The 26498-nt window shown below is 41.6% G+C and overlaps 1 protein-coding gene across 1 annotated transcript; it reads right to left on the bottom strand.

Annotated features, from left to right (window-relative positions):
• Positions 1 to 16347: 16347 nt before the first annotated feature.
• LOC102209137 (annexin A2-like) lies at positions 16348 to 25450 on the bottom strand. The gene is made up of 13 exons (XM_005726353.1): positions 25297 to 25450; positions 22501 to 22562; positions 21855 to 21948; positions 20200 to 20294; positions 19023 to 19136; positions 18805 to 18895; positions 18619 to 18698; positions 18114 to 18173; positions 17561 to 17654; positions 17111 to 17206; positions 16855 to 16913; positions 16640 to 16762; positions 16348 to 16531 (listed from the first exon to the last, which is right to left on the bottom strand). Exons 2-13 carry the CDS (start codon positions 22549 to 22551, stop codon positions 16472 to 16474), a joined length of 1017 nt encoding a protein of 338 aa, XP_005726410.1. The 5' UTR covers positions 22552 to 22562; positions 25297 to 25450; the 3' UTR covers positions 16348 to 16471.
• Positions 25451 to 26498: the final 1048 nt, after the last annotated feature.

The raw sequence follows: 26498 nt of genomic DNA, 5'->3' as shown, positions 1-26498 counted from the left end.
AGTTGTAGCCACAGCTGCCCTGGGGCAGACTGACAGAAGCGAGGCTGCCATATCGCGCCATCGGCCTCTCTGGCCAACACCAGTAGGCGGTAAGGTAAAGTGTCTTGAATATTTATAAACATATATAAATAAAACCAATTTTTTTTACGTTAGTAATTCCTTTTGTGCATAATTTTATATTATTGTTAATAATAAATTAATTAAAGCAACAAAACAACCTGAAGAGCCAGCTCTTTTTAGTGAGCCGAACCGAAAGAGCCGGAAATCCCATCACTATTTTCTTCAAATTCTGTAATTCTCACTCGCTTTGGCAACTTTGTACTTTTGTGTTACTTGGAGCAACAACTCAACCTCATTGTTAGTCCATTTAAAAAACTCGCTGCTTTTCCTCAACATTTTGCCGCGACGTTTCAAAGAGCCAGAAAGTAAATAAGCGGCAGACAGAAATGAGGCAGGTCGAATCTTCTTGCGTTTTACACATGCGCAGGACTGGAACCGTAAGCGTTTTCGGCTGTTTCAATGTGGACGCACAACTTTGTGAAAACGACTGAAAACACTAGTGTGGACGAGTTTTCAAATCTATCCAGGCTAGCTAGCTATCTAGGCTCAACTTTTTAAATTATGCAAAATGTTTAACTGTATCTCTAATAGAAACTTCTTTAACTTTGCTCTGCTTCACTTCAGCAGCATCAGGTAATGTTCAGATGTTGATTCATGGTTTTCTTCAGTTTCTGTTCGTCTGTAGAATATTTTTAAGGTTATCTGTTAGAAAAAGCTAGACCAGGAAAATTCCCTTCATGTTTTTCTGTTTTATCCTCAGTTACTTTGACACAAAGGCATCTGCTGTGATGCTCACAGCTCTGATAAAGTCTCACAAATGTCAGCTTTCTCTTTATATATGTAAAATATGTATACGTACTGATTAGTGATCAGAATTATAATATTTCTGACTGTCTGAGGCAAAATTTCCCAGATTCAAATCCAATTGAATTGAATTGATTCAAGAAATCAGTGATGATACCCAGCCCTATAGTTAATATAATAAAATACGCCTTTCAGCTTTTTATATATTTAGTTTTTTAGGAGAGCTGGAATGTAATTGTGCCCGCCTCTGAAGCACTCTGGGTCAAATGAGCTATAAACAAAACACATGTAACAGTCAACACAAAAAGGTTCAGACACTTTCCATGGCAATGTTTCATTTAAAAAAAAAAAAAAAACGTATTTAACCCACTTAGTGGGCTACATCTGTTCATGCCAGTATCGATATTATCGATATTTGGCTCAATCTCTCCACCTCGAGTTGAAAGATGGAGGAAATCCCCAAACAGCAACAACACACAAATGTTTTTATGTTTAACAGCCTGACGTCTGTCCAGTCATCAGGTTAGCATTTGCTGTAATCTAACCTACGTTTCTGAGAAATGCTAGTATTTTTTCGTGCTTTAATTAAAACGATCACAGAGGCCGAAGTTCAGGCTTCAGAGCGATGTTGTTTGACGTCAGATTAGCTCCAATCGTCTTTTTATATGCACTCTGTAGCACCGATTTCGATGGGTGAATCAAAACCCAACCTTGGACGAGTCACTAATGAGCTGCTGGTGTTGACCACGTCAGGATTCATCTTCTTCTGCGTGCAAACTCAAAGAAGGTGAAAAGCCATAAACTAGAACTGTTGGTGTTTAGGAAATTTGTATTGAATTTATATGTTGAGAGGAGCAGAGACTGGGCCAATAATCCAACACAGCAAAGAATCACGAACTCGTGCTTCTGGGTACAAACGGTCACGTTTGAGTTCGTTTTTTTCGTCCTGCTGGAGAGTCCAGAGAGCATAAATGCTGCAGACACAGAGTATACTTACTTTAGAAGTACATCCATTTCTGTGTTGGTGTAACTGATAGAAAAAAACTTGACATATCTGTGAAATCGATTTTCTTTTGTGGATGGTTTGATGTATAATTGATTATTTTTCCTCTTATGTACACAAATGCTACTCTAAAAACCTGATATGTAACTCCAGGGGAAGAGGTGTGAAACTAAACCTGAACTGATTGGAGAATTTAATAGAGTTGGATGTCTAGAGACCACTTTTACGTGGTCTTGGTCTCGGCGGACTTTGGTCTTGGTCTTGTCTTGGTCTCGGCGGACTTTGGTCTTGGTCTTGTCTTCGTCTCGCTGTCTCGGTCTCGCTGTCTCAGATCGACATAGTGTTCGGGAGATTTGGAGTCAACCATCGGCGGAGCGGTGATCACTTGACCCATATTACGTTACTTGCTCTTCGAGTGAGTCAACAAAAGGCGAAATAAAAAGCCGAACAACAACAATGCTGTTTTTTAGAGTCTTAGCTCACATGTGTTTGTTTCATATTTTCAGTTGTTTCCCTCCACGGCTGAACAAAACTCTCTAAATCGGTTTCAGTTATGTGCTGGTGAACACAACAATGGACATAAGGAGCTTCTTTCAAAGAAAAAACTCTGGTAGATGTTATTTTATATATTATGCTTTGTATGTTGTTCAGTATATTTCTATGCAAAACAAGAGGAACTTCAATACACAGCAGTATATTCACAGCTGAAACCAGATATTTACACTTTAGGGAAAAAACATAAAAACTTTTTTTTTTTTTTTTACTGTTGAACATCAATTTAGAGTAAACTTGTTTGTTTTAGATAAATAAATATTGAAATGTCTTTTGAATTAGTTAAATGTCAGAATAAAGAGAGAGAGAGCTGTCTATTTTTACCACTTTCATCAAATTTAGGTTTACATGTACACTAAGTTTATTGTTAATTAATAAGAAAACTCCGGACGATTCCATTCTGAGCTGAAGAAGCTTCTGATAGGTTCGTAGACTCCATGTGAGTAAATTGGTGGCTGCAGTTTAAAGACTCTCTTGTCTTAGTCTTGACTCGGTCTGTCTTGGTCTTGATACCCTCTGGTCCAATAAAGTACACTTTCTTTCTTTTTCTTTCTTTCTTTCTTTCTTGGTATTGTCTTGGTCTTGGTTTAGGCGGTCTTGACTACAAGTCTAGAATTTAATAACAACAAAAACTCTTTGACTGTCAAATAACATCTAACTCTATAACCGGTTGATTTATATCGATGGTTTTAAGCTTTAAGAAATGAGAGTTCCTTCTAATCTATGCGGACGCTTTTATTAGTTTCTTTTCTGCTGCTGCTGTTTCCTGATAATTTCCTAAAAATGACAAATAATAATTTCCCCAGGGAGGGAAAACAATTAAAGCTGTTCAAAACAAAACCACATCTTCACTCCTGTCAGTCAGTAAATTAATATTTGTGGAGGCAGAAAATAAACCCAAGGATCCGGCGAGGAGTTTAGCGGCCGGGCTGCGTCTCCCATCTATCAGCAGAGCTAATTCGCACCCAGGATGAAGCAGTGCTGGCTGAAAAACAGCCATAATTTTGACCGTCCTTATGTATTTATCAAGATGAATAATCAGGATGAAATACCCCCCCACCACCCAAGCCCAGGAGCTGAGCGCGGAGGATCCTTCACTGCCGATCGCTCCGCCACATCAATATTCAGACGATCAGCGGCCCATGAGTAAACAGGAAGAAGCGCTGGCCTCGGCATATTTAAACGCAGCCAGTTTAGCGCGGCAGCTATTAACTGATCTGCCCGTTATTTATTTCCTTTCCTTGTTATTAACGCCGGACGTGATATTATTCTAATTATATCCGGCCCAATCAGCAGTATGGCCTGTCTGTGGCTCATTTCCATTAGCTTTGTCTTTCACACTGTGATACTAATTCAATGAGACATCAAACATTTAAATGGAGCTGAGATGCAGAGGTCAGGAGTTTCTCACTGGGTTTTTTTCCTCTCTTATTGCTTCGCTGTAATTGTGTTTGTCCCCCCGCCGGATGACTGATCGCTTCGAGCGGCCCGTCCCATCAGATGAGCCGCACACTAATGTGTTAGTTTGCTCTCTAATGCTAATATGTGTTTTGTTGTGGAAGAGGTGCTGCCGGACTCCGAGCACCATCCAAGGCTTCGTGTTCGACAACAGGACGGGAAGAAAAGTGAGAAGGAAAAGTTTCAGAGAAAAACACCAAACCAGAGGATGGACGCTCAAAAGACACAGCGAGCCACAAGAGGGTTCGGGAGAAAAACTAAAACCAGGTTTTCCATCAGAGTGCTTCACAAGTTTCACAATCTAACTTGAATTAAAGCCCGTTTTCCTATTCTATAAATATTAGCTCGGTGGCCAATAGTCACGTTGATTTAAATGGCACTTTTAAGCACACCAAAGAGCAGCACAACAATCAAGAAAATGCAATTTAAAAAGCCCGTAATTTAAAGCAAAATGAAAACATGAATAATTACCGATAACAATCAATCAATCAATCAAAGCTTTATTCGCTGTACACCCTGTACAGTTCACAGAATGAGAGTTACAAGAAAAAGTGAGCTTTGGTGAAGCAGACGACCTGATTCGGAGGCTGTTCAAGGATGATTGTTGGTTGGCCTGGTCTGCATCAGGACAATCCAACAGAAAATAGAAGCTCAGCTGCAGAATTTATTCTGCAGAACGTAGCGCTACAGGGGTTTTATGTTCCTCATCAGCTCTATGTGCAGGTAGTGACATCTCTGAGTCCTGGGACGGTAACAAAAAGAGCTAAATTGGTGTACTTAAAGAAACAATAAAATAGACAAATACTGGAGTGGCTACTTTTAAGTCTACTGATTATCAACTAAATCAACTATTGTCCCCATGGCTTTTAAATATGGAATAAAAAGATGGTTTTATGTCTCGTATATACACATATTTGTCTCGATTCGACTCAGTTTTGGTTGTTTTCCATTACAGTGGTATTCCACCTCAATGTGCACGGGGTTGTTATAGCAACGTGGGACAAAAGTCTCGTAATGTCATTTGTATGCAAAATAAACACAACACAACAATGGAGGACATCAAAACAACGGTGTACCTGCTGCTAAACTGAGGTAAGTGTCTGCACCTTGGTATTGGACCATGGCGTTGGTTTGTGTGCTGCCTTTCACCTCATTGTGGGTGTCAGGAATGTCGGGTTGGACTCTTGTGAAGGAGTCGCTCTCATGACTCGTCCAGTGATGCCACTCCCTGACCAATCAGTGGCATGCAGTCTGTTGACATCACATTCACAGCATTCATTGGAACCCCAATAGAGTAGGTGCTAAAAATGACTAGGTACAAGGTCCTGTCATTCAATTTTATTTATACAGCACCAAATGACAGCAACAATCGCCTCAAGGCGCTTTATATTGTAAGGTATAAAGTACAGTAATACAGAGAAAAACCCAACAATCATATATCCCCTTATGAGCAAGCACTTTGGTGACAGTAGGAAGGAAAAACTCCCTTTTAATAGGAAGAAACCTCTGAAGAAGAACCAGGCACAGAGAGGGGCGGGGCCATCTGCCGCGACTCACAGGGGACTGTTGTTGTGATTTGGCGATATATAAATAAAATTGAATTGAATTGAAAAAATTCAAACACGTGGTTTTAAAGGCAGACTGCATGGCTAGGAGCTCGAGTCCGTGACAAGAAGTTGTTGTGATTTTTCAGGCCAGATCTTTAAAAAAGTTACTTGTGAAGAACAAAGTCAAAATTCTGCAGTTACGTAGAAATCACTCCCACATGTGAAATGCTCGCCTGGCTTGTGGTCATGATAAGTGCTGGCGTGTTCGGTTTTCCTGTGTAGCGATGAAGCTGAAATGAGTGAGGAGAAAAAGGTGGGGGAGGAGTCCTGATAATAGTATTTAATTTATCACTTAAAGTGGTGGTCGACCTCTGGGTGTCCCGGTCCCTCCATCACCTCCTCAGCTGCTCCTTTTAATTGTTGAAGCCCAGAGAGTAAATGAAAATCAACTGGCCTCATAATGAATAGAGGCCATTACTCTACTGAAACCACACACACACACACACACACACACACACAGAGCAGCAGCACAAAGCCAACCGAAGGCTTTCAGTCTGAGATCCAAGAAAACATTAAACACAAAGTTGTTGGTGAAACCTGTAACGTTACACTGAGTGGTCGAGATGACTGAAATACAAAAATGAAGCCAAACTGTAGAGACTACTACTCCCATGATTCATAAAGGGTTTTGCGTCAGATCTTGTACCAAAAGCAGGAACAAATCAGTCATAAAGAGAATGACCGATTTTACCTAGCAACAGCAAGCTTCCGCAACCACTCGCCGACTGGATAGCGGTGGGCGGATACCAATTCTGTTGCTGAAGAGCCAAAGGTAACACGACACTAAAAGGTACAGTCATTCATTTTTGAGGTTACTTAACAGAAAAAAATATTACTGTACTCATGAATATGCACTTGTTAGTGCGTAATTACATCTTAAAATGAACTGAATTCCAGTTAACTAACAATGAAACTATTTAAAGTACATAAGCGCGAGATTGCAGTTTGTGGTAGCCGTCATGTTCGGTCTTCCAACTAATCGCAGTTTGCGTATGTACCTAGAGACCAGCCACATATGTATGACAGAGGCTGAGCAGAAGAGAAATCACAGGGTTTCACGTGGCGTGACATTTAAATTCATGGCTGCACCTTCAGGCTCAACATACGAAAGATCGTACCTATATTTTATTGTTGAAGAAGCGGTTCCCTTTACCAAAGAAACGAAAATGATCATAATCCTCTTCCTCCTCACCTCAAGCTGCATCTCATAAACTGCAGTCAGGACTCTAATACATGGAAAGATGCATAAACATGATTATTTATTCCCACAGATGTGTGACCCTCCAGTCTCTGAACAGCCTACAAGAGCTAAACAAACAACAAAAGCTGGTTATAGAGATAAGACAACAGTTTATTGTCATTGCACAGTGATGCCTAGTACAACAGCAGGCACTTGGCACAACTAAACACGAAACACAGTAACTTAAATTGTTTGGGGGTTTTTTAAGTGCAAGAAAGATATGAGCAAAAATAAATAAAAGAATGAGTGAATGTTTATTGCACATTATCATTATTGTTATTGCCCGCCCAAAAGTAAATCAACATTATGCCAGCTAAGGTTAGGCTAACTTTCCCTCTCATAAACAGCAGTTTGATTACATACAAGCATCAGAGTCCAACAAAGTTACTAACAGAGGCTAACAGCAGAGCTTACCAGCAGTTCAGCATATCCTTAGCAAACATCACTGACACATCGACTCATATCGCACTCCTTTCACACAGTTTTACAGCCAAGTGAAAACTTCTCACCCGGCATTGACAGCTGAGGTAAACAGCAGACTGACACGGATGGGGAAAAAGTCTGGTGTCGCGGTCATTTCGGGGTGCAGTCTAAATGTTTTTGATTTCTCTTGGCTGACTGAAACATGTTTGTCCTCTAGGCAACACTGTAGGGTTATGCTTAAATTGGGGGGGATAGAAAACAGAGCTGCAATCTACTGACATCTAGTAATAAAGACGGTGCACACTATACCTTTAAAGAAAACATAGCCAGATCTTAACTTCACTAATTATTCTGACCGTTATGTCAGGATGTGAAAAATGCTGCGTGGGTCTCATTTGTCAGTATTTAAGTTTTAAATGCTTTAGAGAATATTTATTTGTCTGTTTCTGTGTTTTTACGAGCTGTAAAAGTATATTTATTGTTATTAAATTCCTATTTAAATACAAGATATTATTCTTATTTAGGTGATGTACAATTATGTTTGCAAAGTCTCTGATTCAAATACAGTTTATAATCTTTGCTGTTCTTAGTGTGGGAGTCAAAGTTATGGAGGCGAGGCTGAGATGGTTTGGACATGTGCAGAGAGGGAGAGTAGATTAAAAAAAAAAAGGATGATGAAGATGGAGCTGCCAGCCAGGAGAAAAAGAAGAAGACCTCTGAGAAGATTCATGGATGTAGTGACAGAGGACATGCAGAGGGTTGGCGTGACAGAGGAGGATGCTGGGATAGAGTGAGAGGGAGGGAGATAAGGAAGAAGAGGCAACAGTTGACACAAAGATACATACATCGCCTTTTCTCTCCCCGCGCACTGATGGGGCTCGTAAAAACACGATCACATGTGTGTATATAAACAGACTCTTCTCCCCGTGCAGACCTGGACCCGAGGTTCATCGGTGAGCCGGTCAGGACAGATCCGTGGATCCCGAGCGTCTTCGCTCAGGACGGTGTAATGAAAAGCCTGCGAGCTTCCACGTGCTAAAGAGTTCATTACGCCCCGTCATCAATCCTTCCTCTTTCTGAAGACTTACATTCATCAGGAAAATTAAAAAAGTGTCATGTCTGCAGTGATTTGTATTCTTCCATCAAAAATACACACCGTCGCTCTGCCTCAATTTGCATATTCTCAGGATGTAATAATAACTCATTGGGGCCTGGCTCAGCCTGAAGAGCGCCAGGGACGAGATGGCGTCCCAGCAGGCGGCGAGACCAGGAGAGTCTCGTAAACCATCAAGATTGTAGAGCTAAAAAACCCCGAAATAAAGTCTGGTAAACACTGTGGTTAGTTCTGTTATTTACACGCTGTTTTTTAACAGAATAGTTTAGTATACCCTGTGTTTTTTTCTTTGTACCGCGAAATTTAAATTTGGTAAGAAATAATGGATGAGCGAGTCCTCTGACCTTTTTCCTCAACACTACACCAAATAAACTCATCTTAAATCAAAGAAGCAGAGCTGGCCGAGATGTCAGAATCTTACGTCGTCGACGTGGGTTAGTGACATCCTGTAATGAAGCCTGTGCTGGATCCCCTCCATGCCTTTGGTAATAAATCCCAGTGGTGCTGCCAGTGCCTGAAGGTGGGTGGAGTCCTGTGGTCACCCAGGGGCGGGTGAGGGTGGATGAGGGTTATTATGTTGATGATATATATATAGGAGAGGAGGATCAGAGATGGAGGACACAGCTGACTGAGTCCATTTACATGACGGCTTTGTTAGGAAGTTCAGTGACAGATGACGATGAGGGTCTTGGAGTGAAAAGCTGTTTCTCAGAGACTGAAGACGAAGAGCGAGCACGTGGGAGAGAATCGCCATCTTCTGTGGAGATGGGCTGGACATACAAAGTATATACAAAACAAAAGTGAGAACTGTGACGATAGAGGAGGTGAAAACTGCCAACAGAGTCGGATCAAAGCTCAGCTCTGAATCACATCATTACCCGTTTTTTCTTTAAAGTGGCCGCACGGTGACACGCCCGTCGGCCATCATGCTGTGATGATGATGCCTTTGTTTAACTTTACATTCTGCATTTGTCAGATAGCGACACCGTGTTTCATAATCCATGAAGAAGAAGGCCCACGGACACAGGGAGGCCTTCGGGACTGATCGTTACAAACACTTCTGTTCAAAGGTTTTAATAATGAAACATTAAAGAAGACCAGAAACAGTCAACAGTGCTGAAGTTACTGTGTGATTTCCAATGTGTCGTAAACCTGCATTCTTTTAATGTCCAGCGGGGGCGGTGTCTCTGGTTGTAGTCAACAGTAATCACTCATCACATCAAAAGGCCAAGATGGAAAAATGCTCGTGCTGGGTTTTTAAAGCAGGATGTCTCAAACCGTTGGTTGACGTCACAGTGACTACTGGGGATGGTCATGATTTAGAAATATAAATAATCTATTTGTTAGATCAAAATAGTTTGTAAAACTCTTCCTTGTCTTACAGTATATTTTTTGGTTTGTTGTTACTGATCACCAGCCTCCATCGTGCCACTCTAAGAGTCCTGAGATGAAATCAATCGATGGCTCTGTGAAGGCGGTTGTTGTTCCACCACTTTCCCCAAAGAACCAATCAACAGCCAAAGCTGGAATCATATCAACCATTCACACTGTTATGCATGGCAGGGCTTCACAAGTTTTATCTGTGTGGTGGCAGCAAGCTCGAGTGCTAAAAGCTGCAGTTCCTCTAATGTCCACCAGAGACTCCAGCAGTGAGTCAGACCCCATAGACTCATGTTATAACCTTATATCATGAATATGTTTAGGTGTAGGGGGCAGTTAATAACACACCAGTTTAAACTGTTCTAAGGCATATTGTTTTAGGGGTTATTAGGGGCGTGGCCTGTGACTGACAGGTGGCTGTAGCTACTAATAGTGAGCTAGGTAATTGTTAAAAATACACAGAACCGCTCACGGTGTATATCACTCTGTGTATTTGGTTAAAATGCCAATTCCTACAGGCTACAGCCATCTTTTATATCCAGTCTATGATTCTGGAGTATTGCTCCTGCCTCGTGGCGGGACACCGACGTTCTGGTTTCTGCACTCGTGGGATTTCTCTGGGTCACACGATGAGCCTCGATAAACTGCATTAGTCCAAACAAATCGGGGCCTCCGGTCGTATCTCAGGCTGCGTGTTTCTCTCGAGTTTTCGCCTTTTTCTTCTCGTTTTCTTTCGGTGAATGTTTCACTGGGGAGATAATCAGCTCCGATCCAACAGACGGCATCAAATAGTGAACGAAGAGCGTTTGACTGGAGTCGGCGGGCCGCGCGGTTTGTTTTGAAGTGCTGAGCGGTAGCCGGCGGCGGCGGCTGGTAAAATTCTGTGCCTGCCTTTAATTTTAATGATGCTCTTCCTCCAGCTTAAGTAAAGTCTTCCACAGTGGGCACCGGGTTTCCACCCCCTTTGAAATCACATGTGAGTATATATTTAATTTTGCTGCTGGTGGCTGCGGGCCCTCGCAGACACAGAAATTAATTGGCACAACATAATGTGGCCTTATCACGTTCCTGCCTTCGTTTTCTCGCCGCCAACAACTGACGGAAAAGTTGCTCTGTGAGTTTTCTGCACTACTTACCTGAAAGTTTCTTGACTCTCTGTCGGCAGGGGAGCCGCGATTCCCTCGGTAAACTTCCAGCCGATTGCTTTCCATCTAGAATGTAAATAAGTTGGTGTGAAATACATAACGCGTACAAGTGTGGGGAGATTTGCATTTGCCTCGTAATCAAACTCTGCTCTCTTTGCTCCCAAATATGTTCAATAAAAGATTCCACAAAGGGTACATATGTTTGGCTGTTTGCCTCCCTCGCTTCATCTTTGTATGTTAACGGGGAGAAAAGTACACTTTACAAAGGTTTGCCGTTTTCCGGCAGCCTTTCAGCCGGATCCCATTTCAGCAGCAGCAGCATCAGGGCGGAAGGAGATCAAATATTTATGCTAATTGTTGCAAAACTTCCCACAAAAGACGACAAGAGGCGCGTGACGAGGAGCTGTCAGCGGCGCTGTCATTATGACGAGCTGAAAGCGGCGGAGGCGCGGGAATCAAAGGCCAACACAGGCGGGCGCCGGGTCCCGCAGAAGGTCGGAGCTCCTTTAAAGGAGCTTCTAATGAAGGGCTGCCATCAGGAGCACGTCAGCGCCGATTAGCAGACACGGGCGTCACGCGGCCCTGCAGGCGAACTCTGCTCCTACCTGACTCCTCAATCTCTGTCAGCGGCGCCGTCGACGTGCTGAGGCCCGACATGAAAGCCGGGACGCAGGCCCTGCTGATAAACTTTGCATGTTCCCCAAGAACAAGAGCAGAAGAAAAGGAATGAGGAACATTAAACATGCGCGAATCAAACTTTTACAGCTGCTCCATTTGCATTTGGCTTCGGAGAGCAGAGTTGCAGAGAGCAGCGGGCCTCTTTGTTTTCACTCATGATGATTCAACAAGCCGCGGCTTTCATGGATCCTTCAGCAGGAAATATTTGTTGTGTTTTCTGCCTCTGTCGGTTTTTGCTCCTCTCTCTTCTGAGTGCTAATCCGCGTTTAGCCAGCGGGGGAAACGCGCCGTCGCGGGGCTCGATCGCCGCTCGGGGCCTTGCTTTGATCAAAGTGGGCTCGGTGGAAGAAGCTCCTCGAGGGCGGGGAGAGAAAGGCGCTTGATCTCTGCGCTTAATTAGCAACGCGCTTCTTAATTGTTCATTTTCCAGATCGCGGCCGCCTGGTGCGCTCATCAGAATTCAGGACTTGAAGCTTTGATTCGAGCTGAAAAGACACTAAATGGTTTCAGTGAAATCTGCTGCTCTGCATTATGCATGAATCGTTTGTCTTTTTATCTCTCAAATCTTCTGTAATTGCTTCTTCCTGTAAATTATCCACGTTCACAGCTGGAAGAACCACTCAGGTGTCCACCTTTTTTTTCTAATCTGGGAACATTTTGGTTGCTCAGTGACAATAAAAAAGAAATCCAGGAGAGACCGGTCTGAGACGAAGCAGCCGAGAGCAACGCCACCATTAAAACCAAACCTGCGGCGGGACCACGGCCGAGGGGAGTCAGAGGTAAACCCGCCCCCCAGCAGAGAGCGGCTCCTTGTGAATCAGGGTTATGACTGAAAAACAGATGATTGAAAACACCTCAAATCATCATTCAAACATTATTCATTCAGCTGCTTCCACAGACATACAAGAAAAATATCAAAAATAAATATTTAAACAGAATAAATTCAAATACATTTTTCTTTCAGAAATTATCTGAAGAATGTCGTCTGAACAATTATATAATTATATAATTAGAAGATGAAGGAACAATGGCTATGACCTCATGACTTTACGTCATCTTTGAATGTGTTTAAGAGATATTGGCTTGAGCTGAATCAGAGCGGGGGCTGTACTTTCATGTAATACCAGTTTGTACCACACGATGGTGCAGTGAGTTAACCAGGCAAAGTACATATTTACACTGAGTACAGTTTCCTGTTAAAGGTAGAGCCTGGGAAAAGGAAAGATGAGTAAAAGAAACATTAAACATTAAAACCAGCTGCACACATCGAAAACACTCATCGGTAAAATGTCGTCAAAGTTTTCAACTACACAACGTATCTTTAAAATGCACATGAAACACCACATGTATAATGATACCGTCCACTGCACTGACTCGAGATGTTTAACGCCGTCTTGTGTCAGTCCAGAACATGACATCACCGGGTTATAAGCAGATGATAGATAGATTTACATTAGTTTATGTTAGCCAAGCAGTCTAAGCGGCGTTTATTTTGTACTGCCCCGTCTGAGTTTTATGTTGAAAGACCAAAGATGTCCACTTTCACTCCGTCTCTGCTTTGGTACACTTGATCTTGTCTGATGATCTTGTCACAGACAGGTTGTCCTCCACATCGCACTACTAACTACAAATCTCCACGTTAAGGCTAACAGGTGGATTTTCCTGTTGTAGTTTAGGTTACCAACAACAAATAACCACTTCCTGTTTAAGAGTAGGCGAGTGAAAGTGTACAGAATCTCGATGATTTTAGCCAGAGCTCCCTTAGACTGAGTTTTACTTTTTGTTTCGTTGTTTTGCTGTTTGCTGATCTTTTAGTTCTGCCTCCTGTTTCTAGTTTACCCGTTAACCCAACCATCACCACAGGACAGCCGCTGTTGGACAGTAAAGGTAGAAGGTGTGTTGGTCTAAGAGTTTTTACTTTTAATTTTTCACTCTGGACCAAAATTAAAGGTCAGAGGTAGAAACAGAAGTGGTTAAACATGGTCACCATCTTTCTTTAATCTCAGCACAGGTTGTTTGTTTTTTATTAACCCCGCCTCCTCTGCTAGTTTCCCCTCCTCAGTCCTCCACATACATTTGATGAGCTGTGACCTATGGTAGAGCAGCAGCTATAATTTGAGGCTGACATTTGGTTCATGTTGGAGTGGCGGTCGTGGTGATTTCTGAAGTCTGTGTGTGAGGAGAAAGGGGGGAGGCGGTGGGATTCAGAAGGAAGGCCAGCGATGGGATTAGAGGAGCGTGACAATCGAGGATTAGCCGGGCTCTAAACAAATAATGCTTGCAGAGGTCAGCAGAGCGACACTCGGTCTGTAGAGCTGCTGCCGACTTCATTATCACAAAATCTCCCCACGACTTTGATCCACGTCTGAACGAAGAGGTGATCTAAGAGTGGAAAGTGACACCTGTGAGCTGTTACTGTAGCTCGTGGCTGTTCACAGGTTGGAGAATCTGTGTTAGCAGCTCTGACTGTGATGAGCCAGTGAACGTTCAACAACTCCCACTGTGGTACTGAAGAAAGCATTAAAACCTTGGGATTCTCAGCCAGGTGCTGCCTAAGAATCCCTAAACCATCTTTTCCTCCACATTTACCTGTGGGAGGAAAGGTGTGCCTTAATTAAAAGCAGCGTAAGAGTCATTTTTGCATTTATTACCTTATGTGTGGCACTAGGGGTCACTTTTAGTGTTTGTAAACACTAATATTTAAGGTAGGCAGATTTCATTAGCGTCAAGTGTTGTTGGTTGGAAGGAGCAACGAGTTTGTGACAGTTGTGATTCATGTTGGACGCTAAGAGAAACTGTCGAACAACTAATGCAACCGATGGTGAGCAATAAATGTGTTAAACGGACCAGATAAGTGCGGCTGGAGTTATTGGACTTCCTCTGTAGTTTCATTCATAACGGTGGCATCGCGTCAACGCCGCCTCAAACACCTCAGTGGCTTCAAGCGTAGCCTCTACAAGCAGTTTACTATTCACTTAAATTTGATCATTCTCACACCAGCATCACCTGCTGGTTAGAAACAGGTCATGCTATTAAATTATTAATTACTCTTAAAGAAAGTGACTCCGTGTGCATGAATGTGAGACGCCAGAGGCTCTGATAAAATGTCCGAGCATATTAATAAAACACACAAACCGTAACAGCAAAACCTATAAAAAGCCTTTATAATTTGTATGTCCGCCATCTTGGTTTTTAGATCTAATGGAGCTAATGCTAGCAAGCTTGGTTAGCAACCACAGACTGTCTGAGAGCTTGTTAATGCTCAGTGACATCATGCTCCGCCTTCTCGGACAGTACGGTGACCTCACAGCAGCCATATTATTGGTCACATGATATCCTTACAAATGCCCCCAAAGGCTCCAACAGCACAAACACAGTGCAGAGGTCCAGGAATCATAATTTGGAGATTTCTGCTAATTATGACATTTTAACATTGCAGTCTGTGGACACTGACTCACTGCTGGAGCTTCCAGTGGACATTAGAGGAACTGCAGCTATAGGTGCATAAACAAAAAAAGAATATCATTATAGCTTAGATGCTAAATTATATTCCTTGGAATGGAAGTTGAACTGTTTGACTTCTTAGTTCAGGTCAGATTTCTTCACAGTGAACATGGAGATTCAAATCTTTTTCTCAGCTCTCTGCTCTCTCTTTCTTCCTCCTCTTCTTCCTCTCTCTCTACACAGCAAAAGCTTTTTTTCCTCAGCTCCACAAATGCAAATCGGCGAGTGTTGCTCGAGGTAAAATCAGCATCTTTAATTAAAAAATTAGCAGCAAACAAACAACAGAAAACCTACGAACGATTAAAGGAAAAACAAGCCGCAGGAGCAGCGGAGCCGTACAAACACAAACACACACCACAAATATGTGTCTACGTCAGTCTGCCGGGGACTAATTAATAACCAATATTTTGACATCAAATACAGACTTTGATCCTACAAACACTGATCAATCGTCAGGAGAGCCAGCTTCGGATTTTATTTTCAGCGCGGCAGCCTGACAGAATCCAAATCAACGTGTTCGTGGACCAAACCGCATAATAACAGTGAAAACAGCTCAGAGTTATCCTGCTCTGTGAGTTAAAGGATCATTCAGGATGTTTATGGCTCACTGGTTAACTTAAACCTGCTGCACATCAAGTCTCTCCACACGGCAGACAACCACGAACGAGCCAGCGCTGATTTACACGAAGACGAAAAGCAGTGACTGTAATTTTATTGTCTATAAAACCTGAATACGAATAACTGCATAAATCAGATCTGATAAACGTGGCTCCAGAATAAAGGTCAGACACTTTGGTCCCCTTTCCAGAAAAAGAGTCAAATGGAATTTTTAAAAAAATAAAAGGACAGTAATTATCTGATGTCTTTATTTCAGTGACAAAAAATCAGCATGTCAGAGTATAAGAACAGTTTAATCCATAACCTGATTTGAGAACTGAGAGATGGACTTAAAAGGAAGTGATTTTTTTTCTAATTTTTATTAGAAAAAATAGTTTTCTGTTTTTTATTTTTGGCGTTTTTAGTTAAACTTTTATTTTTTTTAGATTTTATTCTCAATGTGATTCTTGTAAACGAGGCCATCTGTGTGTGTTTAACACGGAGTTTGATCCTTCGTGGTTTCCTGTACTGCGGCCTGCGCAGTGTTAAACATGCCTCTGCTGCCCCCTGGTGTTCTTTCACTCAAACAACACAAAGACAAATCATTTCTTTTCCCGTTTTTTTATTCCACAAACTGACGTCGATCACAGAGACAAACATGTTTAACCCTCTCAAGGCAGGCGTTGCCGATTTCCAACATTTAAAAACTTCCAACATTTAAAAACTAACAACCTGATTACCCCACATACATATTTTATGAGTTTTTTTACTCAGAAGTACCACTGCAGGTATTCTTTTGTGCATTAGCAACAAAAACTTAATTTGAGCCTGGGAGGGTTAATCTGAGCACCGTGAAGGATTTCATCTGATGGTTGAAGGCCCTGCGGCCCTCTGGGAAATGTAGTTTCAGTCGTCTCCTCCGCACAGACTGAGCAGAGCTTTCTGGTAGTCTCCTTTAGTGTGCTCCTAAACACAAACGCACACACAAAATTATCCATCGGCAATAAACACAAACATGCCCTCTCCGTGGTGTGTTTGATGCCCTCCGTGTGTGTGGGATATTGCAGGACTCACAGTGATGGTCTGGTACAGCGACCTCTTGAAATGCTTCTTGAACTCTGTTCTGATCTTGATCAGGTCGACTTCACAGCGAGAAACGATGATCCTGGTCACCACCTTCTCCTTCGCTCCTTTACTCTGAGACACAAAATGTCAGCATGGACGGAGAAGGAGGAGGTGTTATGTTTAGTTCCAGGTGGAAACGTTGGACAGAAACGTGGGAAACTCACCTTCATGGCTTCGTTGAGTCTGCTGGCGAAGTACAGCTGCCTGTTTTCAAAGCACTCCACTGTGGACAAACGATACACACCTGCTTAATGTGTCCTGTCACCGTGAAGTAGAATTTCACTCTTACTTTGTTCTGATGGCGTCTATTTCTTTTAACGTGTGGCTGAAAATGAAAACGAGACTTGCCCTCGTGCTCGGTTTCCCCGTTAAACCGGGTCTAAATCTGTGACTTGAATATTTGATGCTTCTTAGACGTACCCAGAGTGAGGAAGGACTTCTCCAGATCCCCCTTCACCTCCTTCCTGATGCTCTCCTTCATGTCGTAGGGGCTGTAGCTCTTATACCTCTCAAACACTGACACACAACACACACATTAAACGTAAGACTTTCCTTCAAACACAAGCTATGCTTTTTCACAGCACTGGTTTCTTTCAAGTATAAAAATATAATTCCATATTATTTGTACATTTGTTGGTTTCATGGGTCTTATTTTGTAGGTTTCATTACATTTCCTGTTGTTTAGTATTTCATTTCATCTGTCCTGCTTATATTTATAGTTCTCATATTTTCTGGCCTATTGTTGGTGTCGTTTGCCTTTTTGTTTTGTTTTTATTGCTCTTAGTTATTGACTGAGTTTTACATTAGCACTGTAATGTGCTGTCTGTATAAATAAAGCTTTGTTGCATCAGTGTTGAGGATGCAGTTCACCTTTCTGCAGGTGGGGGACGCTTCTCTGAGACATGATTTCGATCCAGGTCACCACGTCGGTTCCCTTCCTCTTCACTCCGGCTTCATACAGAGCCTGGGAGGTTCACACAGGAGGACGGTTTAATGAAGAAATTGTGAAAAAAAGGTCAGGTTTACATAAAAAAGAGAAAAAGCACATGTACAAAACTAACAGTCTGGATAGATTATCCCCTCAGAGGACACCAAAGCTCGTTTCAAGTCTTTAAAGGTGCTTTTTGTAATCATGTCCTGTGAGTTTTAACTTTCACCACCAGGGGGCACCGAGATGTTTTCAGACACGTTGCTTCAAAGTTTCATCATTATTTTTGGTCCTTCCCCATTTCCACCCCCGTTTATTTCACGCCATCGCTGTAACAATGATTACTCTTCTACCCCGTTCAATAACGGTCACTTTCTTTTGTTTTTTCATATTCTTTTGATAACTTTAACTCTTAGAAGGTTTCAAAGCATTTTTAAGTCACGTGAATTTACAAAAAGTACCTTTAAAGAAAAAAAAAAGTATATTTTGACCTACTCTGGCATCCTCATCAATCTTTTCATAGTCGACGACATTCGAAGGTTCATCTCGTCTCGTCTGTGAAAAAAAGAACAGATTAAATAAAAACAGGTTTTGGTCGACTAAAATAAATCAAAGCTCATTTTCTTATCCAAGCATCAAAACTATAAATATCCTAGAAAAGCATTCGTGTTTTCAGAGTGTCGGTGAGAAACCAGTGTAACTGACACTGTCTGACAAAGTCTATCAACTTATTATTAAATATTGTGAAAGTAGTTTCTGTAGGTTTTTTCGTATCTGTCTGAATATTTAACTGTTCTCAGAAAATATTTAGTTCTCTGAAATATTTTTACCAAATCCACTAAAGTCAAAATGAAGTCAGATGTGTTATTGCAGTTAAACACAGACCCGATACTCACAATAACATTTCCTGTGTTGTATGTGAAACATCATTTTTAGGATTTTATGGGAACCTGTCAGAGTTCTTATATTTCCTGCTTTGTGAAGATAAATGAAGTCCTACCTGAACCAGAGCCAGCAGCAGTTTAGCAAAGTTTCCCGACGTGTCTCCTGCGACGTCTTTCTCTAAGTCCTTCTTAAACACTGCAGAGAAAGTCAAAGTCACATTCTCTCACTTTTTGCCTTTAGCTCATGAAAACTTCTGTTATATATTTATTTAGTATTTTCAGGTTCCTGAAACGTGACTCACTGTCTCTGTAAACCCTCTTGATCTCAGCTAGTTCTTCATTGTTCCTGGAGCAGACGATATCGATTAAGGTCTCCTCGTCGGTCCCCAGTCCCTGCATGAAAAAACCCCAAACTGCGTGAAACATTCAACAGCAGCTCTCAGCTATCAGAGTGAGTCTTTTCTGGAACGTTCAGATACCCGGTGAGCCATGTTCATTTGGTCTTTAGCGTGACACTGACCTTCATGGAGGCTTTGAGCTCCGAGGCGTCATACTGAGCGGTGCTTTTCATCAGACCCAAAATCAGAGCCTCCAGAGAACCGGATAGCGCCCCCTTCAGGGCACTGACCAGATCCTGACACAACCACAGACACAAGGTTAAAAATCACTTTAGAAATAATCATTTGTACAAAAGCAAAAAGTTCAGGATCTGTTGTATTTCTCACTGCCTTTTCTGTTTGTCAGTTTCCCTCATTTTTCCATCGACCTTCAGAGTAAAAGTTCTATTTTTGGCTCATGATTCGAAGCATGAGATGTTAGCTGTTGGCTGGATTACCACCATGGCTGCTTCACGGCCTTTGGGTTTACATCAGGCTCCAAATGGAGGGTTGTCTGTGGACTTCAGGTTTGTGCAAGTTTGGTTTGTGTACAGTTATTTTCCTGTCATTACAGAAATCGCCATTTTATTTATGATAATAATAATATCCCATTTATTAAAACAAGATTTAAAAAATAATCTCAGTGTTGCTGACTTTTGTTGTCCACCAAAAGTTTGTCGGTTCATGAAAAACTCTGAAGATAATTTATGAAATTATAAGTTTGCCAAAAATTAAAAGTAGTGGCAGTCGTGATTTGTTTTTATATTAAAATGAATGTAAATTACATCATCCAGCTGATTGATCTGTGCGATAATCTCTAGATCATGTTTAGCAAATTTCTTTTTGATGTTTCTTTTATTTCCTTATTTTTATCCTTATAAGTTATTATCCAAGATCATTGTTATTATCAATCAATCAGGGTCGATTTATTTTGAATGATTTATTGTTTAATTTATATTTAAACGTTACTGAGTCAAAACTGGGAAAAAAACAACAAATTTTTACGTTTATTTTTCATATTTAGGGAAATTACCAGAAACATTTTGGTGATTATTTTTTAATTATTCTATAAGACTACCCTTAAAAATTCTAAGCTATTTGGTCAATGATTATATAACATTTTCACTCACAACGAACAAAATGCAACAGAAATAATTTGACCTCAGTTATCTGGTTTTAATCATCACTGGAATCCAAGATTTAAATTAAAACGTGATTAACTGATGGCCCTGATTAGTTTCTGTATATTGATTGAAATAATGAAAGTAACGTATACGTTAAAGGTTCATTTTTGTTCGTTAACAGAGAAGCATCTCTGACCTTCTTGGCAAATCGTTCGTATTCAAAGGCGATCTCTCTGCGCTGCTCGCAGCTCCGTCTCGTCAGGATGTCGATGATGGTCTGTTCGTCCACACCTGCAAATTTGTCAAAGAAACTAAGTTACTGTTTTCAACTACCAAATACCATATACAGACGTCAAAACAACTTTCGCCTGTTGATTGCATACATGTCTTTATTATTTTTCTAAAGAATCAGAGATCACACATTCTCACAGGGCCAGTGGTTCAGGTATCCGTCATCATTACAAGTGACTTTGACCCTGATAAACTGTTCCTCTGATTATCTCCAGCAGTTTCTTTTGTTCTGATGCTGGAAGTCTCTCTGCCGAGGGACATCCTGCTTTTCCAGCAGCTCTCACAAAGGAAGCTGGAAAATGGAGGCCGAGCCTCGCTCAGCAAGTCCTCTGCAGCGTCTGAGTGAGTCACTTTCCAGGCAGATGAAATTATGTTGTACTTTGAAGAGGACAGATGTGAACAGATGTGTTACCCTGTGATTCAGAGTGCTGGGAGCTTTTATTTGTTCAGATTTGATGTCCCCGTGTTCTTCCTTCCTCTTTCCATCAGGATTTTTTTTTTGTTGCTCAACCTTTTTGCTGTTTTTGTAAATATTAAAATAATTAACCTCAGAACAAATTTGTTATTAACAAGACAAACACTCCTTTGCATTTACTGTAATGAGCATATTGACAGTGTAATGACTCCGAAGCTGACGTGGACGTGATGAGGCTACCTGTGTCTGATTCATGATGTGTGGCTCAGTTATAGCTGTAGGCATGTTGGATGTTACTGTAGAAGCTACATATTATACATTATGCATTTTGCTTTCTACCTGTACACATTTATTGATCATTAAAATCACTACTGTTTCACATTGTGCATGAATTTTCACCAATTAGCATTATGGGTCATATTAGCTGCTGAATAAATTTGGCAAGCTAGCTAACGTTAGCTGATAAACTAATCTGAAAATGAGCAGCTAAGTTACTAGATCAGTTTGGTTGAATTAGTCACTCAGATCTATTCTAGACACCATTTTCCTGAGATAGCTTTAAGTTGATTTATGTTTGCAGGAAAGCTAGCATTAAGCTAGCAAAAAAAACCTTTTCAAAATAAAGGTTTTTATTTAAATAACTTAAAAAACAACAACAACCAAAAACCACTTTTTAAAATAACTTTTAAATAAAAAGATATATAAAATGTGCAGCTTTAAGGTCATGATTTAAAGTGCCTACTTTTTTTCTTCTCATGGTTGGTTATGATGAAATCTCCTTAAAACTCATTACCATAGCATTAATAAACCATTAGGCCCATTACAATACCAGTAAAACAGTAGCTAGTATCCACTTGAGCAAAGCCCTGAACCCCTGACTGTTGGCTATACCGATATCTTTTCCTCTTTTTGTAATCCGTTAATTGCTAAAAACCGGTTAAGAAGCTGAAACACCATCAGAAAACTCTGTTGCTGCAGTGTCGATGATGTCCGAGTCGGGGATACTGTGTTTCCTGTGCACAGTTGAACAGTTAAACTCGGAGAGAGAAGTGGTGGGATCACAGTTACATAACTCAGTGGAAACTTCCTGACCGGTGGGCTTGGCAGGGAAATATCAGGGAGGAAGTTTTCCTGGACTCGCTCACCTTTAGTTTTAATGGCCGTGTCGATCCTGGCAGCATCACGGGCCGGGTCGAAGTCTCGAGCCGGCACCACGGTGGGGTATTTGGCCTCTGGTTCCTACAGAGGACAGAAACTGACCATTAGCTCCTGTTAGCTGCTTGACAGAAAGCACCGGACGAGACGCTGCTGCTGTGATTTAACCTTGTAATGCCCAACAGACTGTTAGAGACACACACAGGGGTACGGGAGGAGTTCTCCATCAGGCAGCTTTCTGAGGTTGGAGTAATTCGTCGGTCAGCATCTGAATGAAGCACTGATCAGTCATCAGTTTATCTGCTTTCTCACTGTACAGATGAACTACAGGTGGAGAACGACTCTTGTTCTCTGTTTATTGTTGACTTCATTATTCTTGTGTTAATTTAATGAACCTGAGGTGGTGAAAATATGTCAGTTCACTGCTTTGCTTTTGTTTGGATTTTTTCAGGTGTGCAGAAAACATTGAATAACACAGAAATGCCTCCAGTACCTGAGACCTGTGTTATGGTACAGTACCAGTAGTGTGATGTAATGCTGCTCTAATTAGGGCACAGTTGGGTTCATCAGTAATTGGAGGAATAACCTGATATATCAAAGTCATTTATGGTGATTGCTGTGTTATCGGTGACTCACCCCACTGTACGACAGCGTCAGCTGACCCAGAAACTCAGACACCAGCGCCATGATGGATTCACCTGCAACACACAGTTCAAGCAGCTTAAAGGTGAGTTTACATCATTTTCTGCAATCGTACAGTTTCTGTTATCGCTTACTTGATAGTTAAGAAAAAGGCAGTGAGAGAAGGTTCAGTATCAGAAAGTCTGCAGCCTGCTGGCAGTCGAGCTTCTCTGGAGGAGTCTCTGGAGCTGTGATATGTCCTCTTTAACCTTTGAGTGGAAACACTGGGTTTCCTCCTCTGACTGTCTAAAAACAGACCAACAATGGCCTTCAGACTCCAGCAGGCTGTAAACACTCATACGCTGGAGGGGTGTTTGATTTATTGAGTGGGACGTGCCAGCGGAGGGCGTGTGTGCAGATAAGGAGCATGAATCAAACAGATCTGCAGGAATCTCGAGTGCGTTGTGTAACACGGTGAAGCTGAAGCTGTAAAGTGATTACTGCAGAGTTTCCTCCACCCTTGACCCTCTTACAGACTCTGCCAGCATCTCATCTCGCAGCTGCTACAAACAGTCCTGAAGTCTCGGCTCGTCCCGTCGTCTGCTTGCTGCCGTTCAAAGAGGAATTCCACATATCGAAATAAATCACGGAGCACAGAGAGAACACGTCCCGATTAACCTCCTCAGGGAACCAACCAGATTCATAGTTGAAGAGAAATTAATTTACAACAATCTGACAATTTCTACTTTCCCAGTTTTCTGTAGCAGCGTCTAAGAGACACCAATAATAATAATAAGTTTTTTTTCTATCACTTCACACAAAAATGTATTTATTAAAGGTACTTTTTGTAGATCTCATCGCCATATGTAACTAAGACATTCACCACCAGGGGGCAGTGTTTTACCGATCAGTGCATTGAAATTTGGGGGTGTTTTGTTAATATTTGTATAGTTTTTTAGTATTTGTAATACTCGTAGTGATTTCTGTTTCTGCTGGTGTCTAATGGCCCAACATGGCAAAAGCATCTTTACATGAAGAAACAATATTATGGTTGTTTACAGATTCATAATTATATTTCCAGAGTCTCCTTCAACTCAACATCCAAAACTAGTTGATCAATCATTATTATCCTCAAATACTCAAAACTCCCTGAAAAGCCTTCAGCTGATCCAAAATGCTGCAGCAAGAGTCCTGACAGGGACTAGAAAGAGAGCAGATTTCTCCTGTTTTGGCTTCCTGTTAAATCCAGAATTCAAAATCCTGCTCCTCACATACAAGGTCTTAAATAATCAGGCCCCATCTTATCTTAATGACCTCATAGTGACCTATCACCCCAATAGAGCACTTTGCTCTCAGACTGGGAGAGCCTTCAGCTGGAAACCAGCTCCCAGTTTGTATAGAGAAAACAATGCCGCTAGTTTTAAGCTTTCCTTTTTGATAAAGCGTATAGTTAGAGCTGGATCAGCTGACCCCGATGGCCCTGAACCTCTGCTTAGTGGAGCGATAGGCTCAGGGGGACTTCCAGTGATGCACTGAGAACTTCTCCTTATTTGTGTTCTTTAGATTTTGGTCTTTTCTGTCCCTCAGTTAGTTTTTTCTTGTTTGTTATTCATGGTTTCCTCTTTTTCTCCCCTCACCCTCAGCCAGTCGTTGTAGATGGTTACCGCTTCATCAGCCTGGTTATGTTGGAGGTTTCTTCCTCTCTGATTGGTGGGTTTTCTCTCTGATACTGTAGTCTCTTTACTGTACTGTATGTAGGACTGCTGTCATGTTTAAAGTCCATATCATTTTAACCCTTTTTCACTCCTGTGTCTTTAAGTTTACCAGCTTAATTTAGTCTTCAGGAGCTCCCACTGTCTGGAAAGCCTGTCCCATAGGGGGTGCTCTTGAGCTGGTCCAAAATGATTGGGGCTCTTTGGGGCTGCAGAAAAAGTAAATGTCCTGGGAGAAATGTTGTTTTCACCTTAGATACAACAGATATAGCTCAGATTTTTAAATATTTTACAGGTCTATATTGTTGTAAAACAAGCTGTAGTTTCTATGACCCAAGTGTAAAATAAGAGCTTCCCTGAGCCTGAGGGTACATCTGTCATAGATAAAGAGCAGTGTGGAGATGATGGTCACAGCGATGTTTCCCTGAGAAGCTGTTTTTACTTCCAAACATCTGGAAGAACCTAAAACTACCTGTTGAACCAAACTCAGAGTCAGAAATGAGCCCACGCACTCACTTTAGTTGCTAACATAAGTTGAGCAGCTTGAAGAATGAAAGGCGACATGAAAGCACAGCGAACTGCAGCCAGTCCTCATTTATCGCTCCGAGGCGGCGGCTCGGCTCCATGCACGACAGAACGACTCCATCTGCAGCGGACTTTGAGCTTTATAACCCCGCAGACATTTTACATCAACAAAGCACTTCAGCTTTATAAAACCACTGTTGTTTGCAGCTTCTCTGTCCAGCATTAATCACCGGTGGCTTTAGGTTTCACTCATTTCACTCTTATTTTGGCGGATTTTAGAGGAAGCGTTTGTAAAAACTGCTCATGCTGCTTAAAAAATTACAAACAAACACTTGAATTGATGGTTTTGTTTCTGAATGTTTGGTTAAAAAATACTTTAAAAGTAAGTGAAACTACTTCTCCATCCTCTAGGCTTCAAAATAAAAGCCTCCAGTCATTGCTAAGTAAGGAAACAAACACGATTCGTTCTTTTTTGACTCTTTGAAGTAGAAAAAAGAAGAAAAGTCGTAAATCGTTCCTGCTGCTAAAGCTCTCTGATATCCCGATATCCCCACTCACTCTGATGAGTTCTTACCTTTAGAGACGCAGCAGCAGCTCCGTTATGAGCCAGGACGAGGCTGGGTGTGGTGTTTAAATACAGGCTGACTCACACACACACACACTCTGCCTTCTGACTGCCTGCATGACTCACTGAGTTTTACACATCAGGCTGAACACATGGGCAGAAATTCCTCAGCGAGGCTCAAATCGCCTCGCCAGGGGCCGAGAAAACACTCGATTCTTATTGGCTGGCTGGCTGGTGGGAGGCTTTAAAAGTTAGATACAAATTTTTTCTTAAATTCAATCTGAGCTCATGATTTAACTCCTTCCTGCATCGTCTGTGAGTCAAGTTCATGAAACAAAGCAAAGTGAATGAGGGCGATTCAGAAAGGTTTCTGCTCCGTGATCAGCCAGGTGAAGTCAGGCTGCTAGTTTTATATCATCCGATGGGCCTAACAAGCTGGTTATATAACCACAGAGTCAGTCTGCCTTTCTCAAGTGTCGTGGCAGAGCGGGGTCCACAGGAGGTCACCTACTTTAGCTTGTTATCTTTATCGTCACCCCGTCGGGCTGGTGGGCAGAAGATGTGAACACCTAAGCTTTAAATGCAATAACTCGAGAAGGAAGTCACCTAGGATTTTCAGATTGATACCATAGATGCATCTGCTAAAAACCTCAAGGTCAGAGGTCAGGTTTTCTAAAAGTCTTCTGAATGCACTAACTTGAGAACAAGGTGACGTAGGATTTTGAATCCTACCAGGGCTACCAGCCAGCCCACTCAGGCTGTGCAGGTAGTCCTGCTCCTCTGTGATGGCACATCCACATCCAAGTGTCATCAGAAGTAGGTTTGCTGTGTCTCTCAGCCCAGCAGCACAGGTATCATCTTCTTTGTGCAAGGAGGAACAAGAAGAGCACAACTCAAGGTCCAGTAGTGACCTCTAACTCATGTGCATGCTTCTAAAACATCCAGGGTCCATCTATCTTCTGATTGATGGACCTTGAAGAGACAGGAGATAAAACAGCTTGTTTCATGGAGATGATGAATTAAGGAACTTAAAGATTTTTTTAAAATCTTTTTTTTTTATCGTGTTATTATGCAAAGCTGCTCTGATGCACTCCCACAATAAAAATACTAAACTCAAACTGAGTAGAATGGGTCGCCTTTAAAAACAAAATCAATTTATACTTGCACACTTTTAATTATGAGGTTTTTTTACAGTGGTGTCAGATCAGATT

Source organism: Pundamilia nyererei, unplaced genomic scaffold, assembly GCF_000239375.1.
Source record: "Pundamilia nyererei isolate P.nyererei 1_Seehausen unplaced genomic scaffold, PunNye1.0 scaffold00019, whole genome shotgun sequence".
Lineage (NCBI taxonomy): Eukaryota > Metazoa > Chordata > Actinopteri > Cichliformes > Cichlidae > Pundamilia > Pundamilia nyererei.
The sequence above is the reverse complement of the archived record's forward strand: the minus strand, read 5'-3'. Positions and strand labels throughout refer to the sequence as shown.

What these genes read in the sequence shown, in the direction of transcription:
- LOC102209137 (XM_005726353.1), bottom strand. Translation starts at nt 22,551, where the DNA reads ATGGCGCTGGTGTCTGAGTTTCTGGGTCAGCTGACGCTGTCGTACAGT. An exon ending in GAAGTCCTTCCTCACTCTGG is followed by an intron (nt 16,914 to 17,110) that starts GTACGTCTAAGA and finishes GTTTGTCCACAG; the next exon opens with TGGAGTGCTTTGAAAACAGG. An exon ending in CGCTGTACCAGACCATCACT is followed by an intron (nt 16,532 to 16,639) that starts GTGAGTCCTGCA and finishes GTTTGTGTTTAG; the next exon opens with GAGCACACTAAAGGAGACTA.